Below are 11,921 nucleotides of genomic sequence, written 5' to 3'. Positions count from 1 at the left end.
CCACACTACGAGGAAGCCTCTTCTTGTTGTTCAGCTTCCAATAAAGGTGGGTTTGCCACTATACCTTCATAGGCACTCTCAATATCTTTAATTTGAGCTACATCATTGAGAAATCCATTCCATCTTTCAAGAATATTATTCAATTTCTCATCTTGTGCAACATTGGCAGCTTCCTTCAATGCAGTCAATATAGAATAAGCATGGTCGTATTCTAGATATGGAGCACCTTCTCTAACTTTATAGACTCTCTCGCTAGTTAATTTATCCAAATTATCAAGAGCATTATTGTCTATTTTACCCGAATAAATAGATGCAATTAATGAAGATGCATTAAATAAAATTGATTTTGATGGATCCAAATTTGCCCTTTTGATGTAATATTGGAGTTTCTTATTGAATTGATCATAAGTAACCAATTGAGGATTATATTTAAGTAACATTGAAGTTAAGAATGCAACAGCTTCGGTATTTTTCACACTCCAAACAGAATCTTCCTCACAAACTTGATTTAAAAATAACAAATTCTCAGAGTAAAGCTTGTAATTAAGGGCAAATGATTTATACAGAAACATGTTGATCATTGAAGGTTTGATATATTTGATATCCTTTTTACCCTTATTAGACAATCTCAATTTAAAAAGATCTTTAAAGGAACTTCTAAGTAGACGCACTTCTTCCGGGTCAACCAATAACTTAACAAATTTCTCAAATTTAGCCTGAGATGGAGTACCTGGATACTTTTGTGGGGTTAAAGGTCTATTGAATTTATCAACGGCATTCATTGAAGTTAATTGGTCGGCATTACGAGGACGATAAACCAGAGGTCTCCATTGAGATGACAACGAATGGAACTTAATAAATGCATCCAGTTGTTGCTTAAAAGCATATAGAGATGTAGGACCTGATTTCTGCATTATATGATCAAATTAAATATGCAAGACAACGTGTGTGTGTGGTTGATATGGTATAGGAATAGCGGGGGGGACAGACAGTAGAGATGAGAAAGGTAAGATAGTAATGATCCTAATCAAACCTTGACTTTTCTTTATTTGATAGGTGAAGGGGAAAGAAACCCAAAATGGAAAAGACTAGATTATGTTGAAATAGAATTTACCAGACAAGACAAGACAAGACAAGACCAGTTTTTGGATGTTGAACAACTGAAATTTCTCATTAATGAAAATCCGCAGCTACATTCAACAGCCAAAGAGTTTAAGAAAGGAAGAAAATAAATTAAAATAAATTAAAATAAAACAAAACTAAAAAATCCTGTAAATCATATGAGAATTATGAGTATCGACGCGTCGATTGGTTTGGTGCATCGTATTGATATTTGTATTACGTTACAGCGAGATGTAAGTATACGAGGAAGAGAAATAGATACACAGCACCGGATGAGCACCTCTTCTTAAGAATGTGGATACTATCCTCCCTTTATAGATCCTCAACTGTGAAGTGGGGATGTAAATAAAACAAACAAGAGGATATTAAAAAGGGGCAACAAATTGAACTAGTTCTTTTTTTTTTTTTTTTCTCCTTCCCTTTTGATAAGCTTTTCATTTTAAATGAGCCTCTACTGACACGTCAACTATAGATGACAGAAAGGGGAACAAAAACCCACCTCCGATCACGTGACTTTGCTTTTGTTTGTTGTTTTGTTGTTTTTCCGTCCCGTCGGCTTTTGATGGAAAAGTAAATTTAATCTAAAGAAGGAAACTGTTTTTTTTTTTTTTTTTTTTTTTGTGGTTTTAGTTTCTTTTTCCTTTCCGTTTCTGTTTTAGTTTTCGTATTCGTTTTGTTTTCCTTTGCGTTTTGTTTTTCTCTCATGGCTTCTCAGACACGGACGCCATCAGGGCATTTTTCACACCATACATACAAATTCTTTAGCAGACATTATTTTATGTTGTTTCCTTCAGTTTGATCATCCACAAACATTCTATTTGAACAGGTCGTTCCCCACCAATCCATTCCACTACAATCTCAACACCTCTGATCCCTTGATATCAAACAAGTGTTCTTCCCATCCTCCTCCCCTTCTCGGTAGTAATGTCCAGCTCTCTCGTACAATCTCTCCTCGGAGCGGTTTTTCCAACCTCCGATCTTGAGGCTATTGATTCACCAATCAAGCCTTTCTCTCACATCACCGTCAAACCTGATCTAATTCCAGGTTATAGAGACTCATATGTCGCATTGGCTGCTCCAGTTATTGCATATTGGACTTATTCCATTTTCTTTCATATTGTTGATGAATACAAACTACTTGAAAAATACAGAATCCATCCTTCCGAAGAACAACTCTCCAAAAATAGAGTCACCCAGGCCGTCGTTCTAAGGGATGTGTTATTTCAACATTTTATTCAATCTTTAACTGGTTACTACGTTGCTAAATTCGACCCTATCTTCACAACCGGTTACGAAAACGCTTATCTTTGGCAAATCAGGCAATCGCTTCCCGGATTTATTCCAACGGTACTAATTTATGCTGGTTACTGGTACTTTTCCTCGCTAGCTAAAATCGTGGTTGCATTCGTCATTATCGATACATGGCAATTCTTCCTACATAAAACAATGCATGAAAATAAATGGCTTTATAGACATTTCCATGCTCGTCACCATCAACTCTATGTCCCTTATGCATTTGGCGCATTGTTCAATAACCCAGTGGAAGGCTTCTTACTCGATACTTGCGGTACCGGTTTGGCTGCAATCTCTTTGGGGCTATCTCCAAGAGAAACCATTTTCCTTTACACCTTCTCAACCTTAAAAACCGTCGATGATCATTGTGGCTACCAATTACCTTGGGATCTCTTCCAGTATGTTTTCCCAAACAACTCCATTTATCATGACATCCATCATCAAATGTTTGGAATCAAATATAACTTCTCCCAACCTTTCTTTGTTGTTTGGGACAGATGGTTCAACACAACCTATCATGATATTGATAACTACAAAAACAAGCAGCAGGAAATCACCGTTGCTAAGTACAGACAGTTCTTAAAGGAAAGAAAGGAAAGAAATAAGAAAGAGTAAACCCTAACTATAATGTGTCATCTTCTCCAATCATACTTTATTTTTATTTTTATCTTTATCTTTATCTTTATTTTCTCTTCTCGTAAAAGGTCTTATAATCAAACCCATGTTTATCTAAATATACTGTGCTAGCTATTATCAAGGTATCCATATCAGTTACTTTAATAACCAAATCATTGATTTCTCTGTCAAAAACCTCGACGCGTCGTAGAATTGCACATGCTAATTTGCATTTTTTTTTATATTTTTCATTTTCTCATTTTCTTCTATTTTTTCTTTTTCGCCATATTCTGAATCGCCCAAATGAAATGGAGGAAAAAAGTCAATCTCTGAAAATGATCAAACAACTTTACGGTTGTTTAAGACTCATTACCTCTAGCTGTCTTTATACCAAATAACACGAGACCATGGCAACCAAGTTTAGAAATGCCTTTTGGCTTAGATCCAATGATTTTGCGCCACAGGTTTATCTTTTTAGAAACATCCAATCTGGCCAAATTGTATATTCTCAAATGCCTCATGTTACAAAATACCAAATAAAGCAGCAATTCTTCCGCCCAAACTGGGAAAATAGGAAACCTCATCCACGTCATGATATCTGGCGCCCATTGGCTGTAGCCGAATTTGCTAGTTATGAAGATGCAGTCAGAGCTTACCATGGGTTAGTTGAACTTAGATATATGAGAGAAGTTTCAAAAAAGAAAGAAGCTCAAAGTATGAGGAAACTAAACGAATACAATAGAATTTGGTGTTCTGGACAATATAGACCAACTTATACAATGGAAGCAACTGCGGATTTGGCCACTGTGTTGGATGAATTCAAATTGGCTTCTGACACTACTATTTATTGGGATGGCCTTTGGTGGAGAGGTGATCCTAAACAATGGAACCCAGAAATTAATCACCAAGATATGGAAAGGTTTGGAAGAAGAGAGAAATTTGTCATTTTGGATGAAATCAGAGAAAAAGGTTTGTTGAATTTCAAGCAAAAACAACAACAACAACAACAACCTGAGATGAATGAACAACAACAACAACAACAACAACAACTATCTTAGAGCGTTGTTACTTACATTCTGTCCTTTAACACTGTATATATGTATATATCTAAGAATTTCTTAACGATCTACTGTGTTTCACTGTAAATTTCTTCTTCGGCACGTGACTTCTTTTTTTTCCTCAATTTCTATAAGACGTGGCAGGAGATGAAATGAAATCGAGCACATTGAATATCATACCAAACACAATCACCTTTAAATTGTAAACCTTCAGACCTCAACTTCCCTCAGCCAAGATTATGTCATCGGAAAACATCAATGTCAAATCCACAGATTTAGACGACGAGACAAAAACACACATTGTCGATATTTTATCATCCCTGTATAATGAACATAAAACACAGCCAAGTCAATTAGCCACTGCGATAAAAACCAAGTTGGACGAGGAGTTGGGTTCTCCTTGGCATGTTATAGTAGGCAAATCATTTTGTTCAAGCATTTCTCATGAACCAAAAGGTTTCATCTATCTGTACATTGAAAACTATGCAATACTATGCTTCAAAACAGCTTAAGTGAATACAAAAGGATTTTCTTCTTTTATATTGTGTACATATACATACTATAAACATTGAATAACAGACTTACCTCTTTCTGCTCAACTTTTTGAATTGAATCTTTCTACCAATTACTTTACCACCCTGTGGTGTGTATGTGTCGCTGGAAAGCCCTTCATAATTCGTCTGTAGCTTTGCCAGTTCATTCTCCAAAACTGAATGTTCAGCCTTCAATAAGTCATACTTCAGACTTAGTTTTGCATATTTTCGATCTAAGCGTGTGATTTCATTGGAAATCTTGTCGCCTATCTTCTTATCTTTTTTTCTAATTTTACTATCGTTCAGTCTTCTCCATAGAGGTTTTTCAAATATCTTCATAACACTTCGTCTAACATTACCATCTGCCCGTAACACCTTCACAAGATGGTCAATGCTACTCCTTAATCTGACTCGATTTCGAATGAGTTCCAAAATCTCCCCTTCCTTTTCCTTGGCATTATTATAAGACATATACAAACTTAGAATATCTTCATCTGGCAGATCACTCATTGACAGCATTTCTTTCCTTGCACCCTTAAGCAAGTTCTTCTATAAAGTGCTTCTTAACTGAACTTTTCTTGATAAAAGAGTAATTAATAAAAAAGGAGGATAAAATAATAAATGAACCTAGAGCTGTTCTATACTGTGAGTAACAACCAAGCAAAAACATAAAAAATTAAGCCCGATGCGGGGCTCGAACCCGCAGCCTTTTGATTGCACTTCTTTATAAGAAGAAATCTTAAGAGTCAAACGCTCTACCGATTGAGCTAACCAGGCATAAAATGTTCCGATACCGGGAGTCGAACCCGGGTCTGCCCGGTGAAAGCGGACCGTGATAGCCGTTACACTATATCGGAAACTGATGAAATATTAGGGTCCAGGAGAAAGGTGTCGAAATTATTTCCTAATTTGGGATGTTTTGACGGTTGAATCTTTTTAAGAATAATCACTAATCTTATCAATATCTATAGTATTGTATGAAGGAATGATAATTGTGATATACGTATTAGTAAGTAGGCAATAGGTGTATTAGCTCACGAGTAGATAATGGGCGTGGTAGAAGTTAGTCGTAGTAGAAGTAGTAATAGATTTTTCTCTTCCTCCTTCTGCTGCTTTCACTCCCGATTAGGAGCTATATCAATTATATCAATTCTATATAATAGGATATTATCCGTCTTATATACTTCACGCCCGCAACCTGGAATCACCCTCAGTTGCTACTCTTTTTTCGTATAGCAGACTCCTGTACGAGCTTATTACGTTTTAGGTCTTTATTTTTTTTAATATGCCAGTCCTGTCAACCCGTTGATAAATAATTTAACTTCCTACTCCGGATACTTGATCCTTGTTAACCTCCCTATTCTAAAATCGAAACATTAACATCAGTATGTTATCGTCTATCTACTGGCACTTCCTTTTTTTTTGGATCACACCCTGAAAAGCCCTCTCACATATCGAAAAAGGCTAAGAGTACCGAGTTGTGGCTATTTCTAACTTACAAATGTCTTAATGAACTTAAGCTTGGCAAAACCTTGTACGACTGGCCAATAACTATATCGATATCAAAAATATCCAATTCAATGATAGCCTGTGTAAACTAGCTGAGCATGTTGCAGGTGCTTAATACGTGTATAAATGCACATGTAGATAATGGATATATGGTGTTGACAGGCGTTACATTTACTTTAGAGATCCCTATTGCAATTACCGATTGAACTATTATCAAAAGATCTTATACTAAATAACAAATAAAAACAAACTAAGTCAAAGGAACTAACTCGCTATTTAAAAGAACATCAGGTTTGTATCAATCTAGATTGATATACGTAGGCTGACGTTTCAAAGAACAAGGGAAGAAAACATAACTAAATGAGCTAAAAAATAGCTCGGTTCTAGTTCTGATTTACGCGTACGTATGCTGGACTAGCTGTATCGAGACTGTAAGGATATCCTTAGTTTGATGTTTAGTGCTTTAATTATATATCTAAACAATTTTTATTTTGGGTGTCTGTTTCTTATTTTCCTAATATTACTAGAAAAATATAATCCAGAAAGATGTTTTTGAGTTGGTTCCAGCCAAGGCATCAAATATCGAAGGATTTTCTAATTAGCTCTGTTTGACTAAAGCAAAACGAGAAAATACTCATCGTGTTTGTAATAGGTAAAGCATCTATTTTGCTTCTATTGTATTTAAGGAAATTAGAAGGTCCACTTCAACATCTAGTTGGGCTACAACCTTTCTGAATAATGCTTCTTCACCAGGTACTATAATTATCAACCTTATACAAAATCTGTTAATGCGCACGTGCCCGAAGCAAAATGTGTCAATACATTACTTTCACTTATACATTTATATTTTGTGCATGATCTTTGATTATATCTTCTACTATCTCTTTAAATAAGTTTTATTACACCCAAGGTGACTGGATGTTGATACCAAACAGTCCTCTAATTCATTGCTTGGGCTTCTAGACATGTCGTATGAGTCTGAGTAGTAAAAACATACGGTTTACAATCTGCCATTTACTATTTCGCTATACACATAAGTATTGCCTGACGTTATAACATAACTCTATATTATTATTAGTACAGAATCTGATGTGCTAAACATATTATTTGCCTGGGTAACCTTTTCAATAGTAAAATGAATTGCTATCAAAATAGCAACATAAGTTATTATTAAAACTATTCATACAATTATACATATATATCTATTTTTTTATCTTTAAAAAAAACTGGAATCTTCATCATCGTCTTTATTTTGTGTATTATTGTCTTCCCCAAACTAGCAGTAGGCAGATTCAGTACTTCCAGCAAAAACGTGGATGTAAATACGTCGTTTAATAAGTAATTTTTATCACTTTCGTCGATTTATGCCTTTTAGATACCCCTATTATGATGATGCAAACCATTTAAAACTTGGATTATATGAACCGTCATTGGAAAAATGATTAGCCTTCCTTTTCTAGTAAAATACCAATAGAATCACTTAAATAGCTTGATGCAGGCCACTTGTTGGTTCTGCAAATCCTCATTGATATTCAGTACAGCCTTTACTATCTATCTACTCTAAATAATCTTTAAAATCTACAACTACTGCCTTGTTTTTAATTCTATAGTTCTTAAAACAAATAATTGATCTATCAATAGATAGCCTAAGCTCCTATTGTCTTTCCGTAGGTTTTTACCCAACCTAAACAAAATAGCTAGACAACTGTTTATTATTGACAGCGGAGAAGTCTCGAGATACTGAAAAGGCAATGAAACATAAACTAAGTAGCAGCTTTTAACCTATTCTCGTGGTTTGGACTTAACTTAAATACTCTGGTACATTTTTCAAAAGTTTACAGGAAGACCTTTATTGTTATTAAGTTTATGGGAGGTTTTTAAATAAAAAGAAGCTCCACCTAAATCGCTTTTAGCAAACTTTAGTACAAATATACCTATTCTTTATTCAACTTCTTTCTTTGATTTCATCTGTCTTAATATAAAAAATTAACTAGGTCCTTCTATTCAGGAGCAAAAATAGTTTAGATCAAGAAATAATTAGTTCCGTAGCAAAGACTATTATTAATATGTGTTATTTAGTGAGAACTTTGCTTTTTTCAAACTAGAATAGACTCAGAAGGGCCAATTTGAAAGGTTACCCCTAGAAACACTACTACCTACAAAGAAATAGAAGAAAAATCCTAATACACAAATCGGTAAGTATGGACCTTTTGTTAGATACTTGTGATTAACTCGAATAACTATATAGAAAATAAACTAAAGCAACAAGATTGGATCTAAGTCTAAAGAAATGTACAAAGATGACTAGTTCAGTAGACTTTCAGTATTATAAACTCAATAGGCTAGGTGCTTTTAGTTTTATAAAAGAATATGATACACATCTTAACTAGGAAGTGAGAATACCCTTTCTAGAATTAGATGTCGTACACACTACAGTTAGAAGTCCTGATCGAAACAGAATTAGCTATTTATTAGGAAAATGAATAAAAGCGAGTGCCAGACTGAGAGGAAATAACCAAATGTTATACAAAAATGAAATTCAGTGCTCTATAAAGTGAGTTCAGCTTATTGATGGAAAACATCCTACAAGACCGCTGATATTCATACTTAAGAAAAATGATTAAAATTGTGTAAAACTTACATTTTTTTTCAACTCATTCTTTTTTTTCAGGCTCAAGTCCCTTGGCAAGTGGTGTGAGAACACAAAAAGATAATAAACTTCCAGGATTCAGTTCAAACTAGCTACAACAAACATAAGCGAGTAGTGTAACTCAATGTCCAAAATCTAAACAGAAAAATACAGGTATTAGAATAGAGATGGGAAATTCACACGAAAGACGAGTAGCAATGCACAGTGTAACAAAGAATCTACACCAGTTAAGCAGTGAATGTTTTAAAGGCCCATGACATTCCGGCAGTCCAATGAAAAAACTTTATGAATTAAAACTAAATTATATATATATAGCTTCCAGGCTTTAGTTAGCACATAGGATTATTAAATATAGTTTTGATAATACGGATCCCACTGAAAGTTATGGTACAGAGTTTTAGCTTTTCAAAATGGTGAATTGGCTGCTCATAATATACCACACACCGTGTTTGTGTTGTGCACCTATTGTATCTATGATCAAGGTTTAGAAGTAGGTAGACTTAAAACCCCAATTGTTCAGAAGAAATACAAAAATACATCGATAGTTTCTTTTTATAATTAGGGTAGCAAGTGTAGAATTAACTCTGTATACTAGTAGGTCTTTTGATTTTTTTATCACTTATTTAGTGGCTTTCAACACAGTTATATGCTTAAACTTATAATGGCTGAAAAAAATAATTAGCTTATAGCTTCTCTACATAAATAAGAACATATAGCTTGTCTATGAACGAAGTTTAAATAGTTTCCTAAAATTTTTTCTATTCAATGCAAATAAGATATTTTTGATTAGCCATTTCCTAAGATAAACATCGTTTACGCACCGTCTAATATGTTTTAGAAAAAATAAAATAAAATTAACGAATGGAATAGTATATAGGAGTTAACAAACTTAGATTGTTAGGATTGTAGATGAATTCCCTGCAGCACGACTCAGTATTTTGAACAAAAAACATACGGTGAAATGATGTGCTTATATTTGTGAAGGCAAAAAATGTGAAGAAACTTAGAGATGCGATTTAAGGACTAGGCTGTCACTCAACTATAATATGGCGGATTTTTCATTTAGATTGGCAGAAATAAGTTTTAGATCATTCAAAGCATCTTTAAACACTGATCCAAAATTTATATCATAAACGGTTCTGCTGTAGGCAGGTATTTAACTATCAGTGGGTTATATAAAAATGTATTATATAGAACGCCGCGTTACCTTCATAGCTTGAAGTTATATGATTCTGCGGTTAACCATGGAGGCTATAACTAAGAAACGAAGAAAAGCAAAAGAATGAACTGGTCCTAGTGAAAAGTCATACGTGTTTACCACTACTAGGCTACATGTACTTTTTGCATAGTCTAGTTGGCAGAATCATTCTAATAGGAGAAGATGGAATGGGTCAATAAGAATAATAGATGGAAGTAAGTAAACTGAAAAGAACATGCAAACAGCAATGGAATGATTTCTATTTAGATCTAGAAACAATGAACTAAAAGAAAGAAAAAAAATTTAAAGATTAACCAACAAGTACGTAGTACCTGCAATGTTCGACTTCTTATTAGATAAAGATAACAAGTTAGTACAATTCAACTTCCTAACATCCAAACTAATATGGTGATTGTAGAGGGATATATTGAGAACACAACGACCAGGAAGACATAAATATATGATAAAATGAACTAAGGCTGCAGTGTGCACAAACAGCCAAGAGAAAAAGGCATGCTCGACATGTTTATAAGTAAAAAAATAACTTTTGCTGAATGTTAGCAAACTGCTTTCGTTAAAAGGAAGAGCCGCGGCAATGCAATGGTTATCACAAATTAGAATATATTATGAATATTGTAGGGTATCATATGATAAGAAGGTTATATGCGCTGTTATCACCCTGAAAAAAAATGGTTCTGAGAGGTCCCCCACTAAATTAACTGATAAAGATTTACTGAAAGAATGCTGACACAATTCTAAAGCTAAATTAAAAAAACATTTGTTTCTATTGCGAAAAACAAGCCACGAAACGGAAATCATCAAATTTATGTGTAGAAGAAAGTCAGATCAACCAACGAAGAGCTCGCAGGAAGAACTTAGGGTACCTATACCTACTATTTTCGATGTTGCTGAAGAGAAACCTACTATTGCTCAATATTTTAGTACAATTGAACAAGGAATGAGGAATACGGAATTGTTACAACAGACCCTAGGTGCTATTTCCGTTTCCGAAATTTTAGTGCGCTTCCATGAGAGATACAGAGATAAGATAGTCTACAAGCCTGATTATATCTGTATTTTGAATGGCATCCCTCGCAGACCAAGGTCCAACAACTTTAAAAAAATAGGAACGAGACGAAAATAGTAAATTCATGGCTCCTGATGGACCTAAAAAACTGCTTATAATAATTTTAAGTTGGTAAGAAATTCAAGTTTTTTTTAGTTTTACTAAGCCACCAGCAAATCCTAATAGCATAAATAATTCAGTTTTCTACTATTCTTCACATAATATTCATAACAAAGGAAATGATGTTAAAATGCTTGTGAATCATGCAGGGCAAAAAAAGTGTTAATTTGGTAATCCTCGAATAGCGTCAATTATCAAAAATCCTATTGTTATTGGTTTTATAGCTATTCCATTTGGAAAAGACGTCAATGAAACTATTAATATAAGTGATATTAAGTCGCTTTACATGTTGGTCAGTGACCACCAGATATTCATATTGGGAACTCTATTGACTAAGTGTCAATAAATTAATTTCAAAAAATTTAATGAGTGTTGATGCCGTTAAATCAACTGGTTTAAATATCAATCCACCTCCATCGAGCGTTTCACTCAATATCAAGAAAAGTACGTTAATAAGTTAGTTAGGAGAAATGAATCCTATCTCACTTTTATCTACTCGATTGATGTTGACGAAGTCGAAAACCCTGATAATATTAACTAACCCATGAATACAAATCCCAATAAGCTTCTCTGAGAAACAGGAACTAACAAAACAAGTTGAAGTTTTAATCAAACAAGGTTTCATCAAAACTAGTTCCAAATCCTTTAACAGTCCAGTGCTATTTGTTAGAAAGAAAGATGGTACTATGCGTATGTGTGTTGATTATAGGATTCTAAACAATAATACTGCTAGGAACAAGTTTCCACTTCCAGATAT

The 11,921-nt window shown here is 34.1% G+C and overlaps 4 protein-coding genes and 2 non-coding genes across 6 annotated transcripts, besides 1 other annotated feature; 3 read left to right on the top strand and 3 right to left on the bottom strand.

The window, feature by feature from the left end:
- Positions 1-5: 5 nt before the first annotated feature.
- On the bottom strand, positions 6-914 carry C5L36_0B07040 (uncharacterized protein; the record flags this gene model as incomplete). The annotated part of the gene is made up of 1 exon (XM_029465069.1): positions 6-914. The coding sequence occupies one exon, from the start codon at positions 912-914 to the stop codon at positions 6-8; it is 909 nt and encodes a 302-aa protein (XP_029320928.1).
- A 1,132-nt stretch (positions 915-2,046) lies between these two features.
- On the top strand, positions 2,047-3,030 carry C5L36_0B07030 (uncharacterized protein; the record flags this gene model as incomplete). The annotated part of the gene is made up of 1 exon (XM_029465068.1): positions 2,047-3,030. The coding sequence occupies one exon, from the start codon at positions 2,047-2,049 to the stop codon at positions 3,028-3,030; it is 984 nt and encodes a 327-aa protein (XP_029320927.1).
- Positions 3,031-3,437: 407 nt separating this feature from the next.
- C5L36_0B07020 (uncharacterized protein) lies at positions 3,438-4,088 on the top strand (the record flags this gene model as incomplete). Its single annotated transcript, XM_029465067.1, has 1 exon — positions 3,438-4,088. The coding sequence occupies one exon, from the start codon at positions 3,438-3,440 to the stop codon at positions 4,086-4,088; it is 651 nt and encodes a 216-aa protein (XP_029320926.1).
- Positions 4,089-4,327: 239 nt separating this feature from the next.
- C5L36_0B07010 (uncharacterized protein) lies at positions 4,328-4,600 on the top strand (the record flags this gene model as incomplete). Its single annotated transcript, XM_029465066.1, has 1 exon — positions 4,328-4,600. One exon carries the CDS (start codon positions 4,328-4,330, stop codon positions 4,598-4,600), a length of 273 nt encoding a protein of 90 aa, XP_029320925.1.
- Positions 4,601-5,300: 700 nt separating this feature from the next.
- C5L36_0Btrna5K lies at positions 5,301-5,398 on the bottom strand. Its single transcript has 2 exons — positions 5,361-5,398; positions 5,301-5,337 (listed from the first exon to the last, which is right to left on the bottom strand). It is a non-coding gene; the product is annotated as a tRNA-Lys (tRNA).
- Positions 5,399-5,406: 8 nt separating this feature from the next.
- On the bottom strand, positions 5,407-5,478 carry C5L36_0Btrna5E. Its single transcript has one exon. It is a non-coding gene; the product is annotated as a tRNA-Glu (tRNA).
- Positions 5,479-5,510: 32 nt separating this feature from the next.
- Positions 5,511-11,921: part of an inverted repeat (IRR2) that runs on past the window's edge.

Source organism: Pichia kudriavzevii, chromosome 2 (genome assembly GCF_003054445.1).
Source record: "Pichia kudriavzevii chromosome 2, complete sequence".
NCBI classification, from domain to species: domain Eukaryota; kingdom Fungi; phylum Ascomycota; class Pichiomycetes; order Pichiales; family Pichiaceae; genus Pichia; species Pichia kudriavzevii.
The sequence above is the reverse complement of the archived record's forward strand: the minus strand, read 5'-3'. Positions and strand labels throughout refer to the sequence as shown.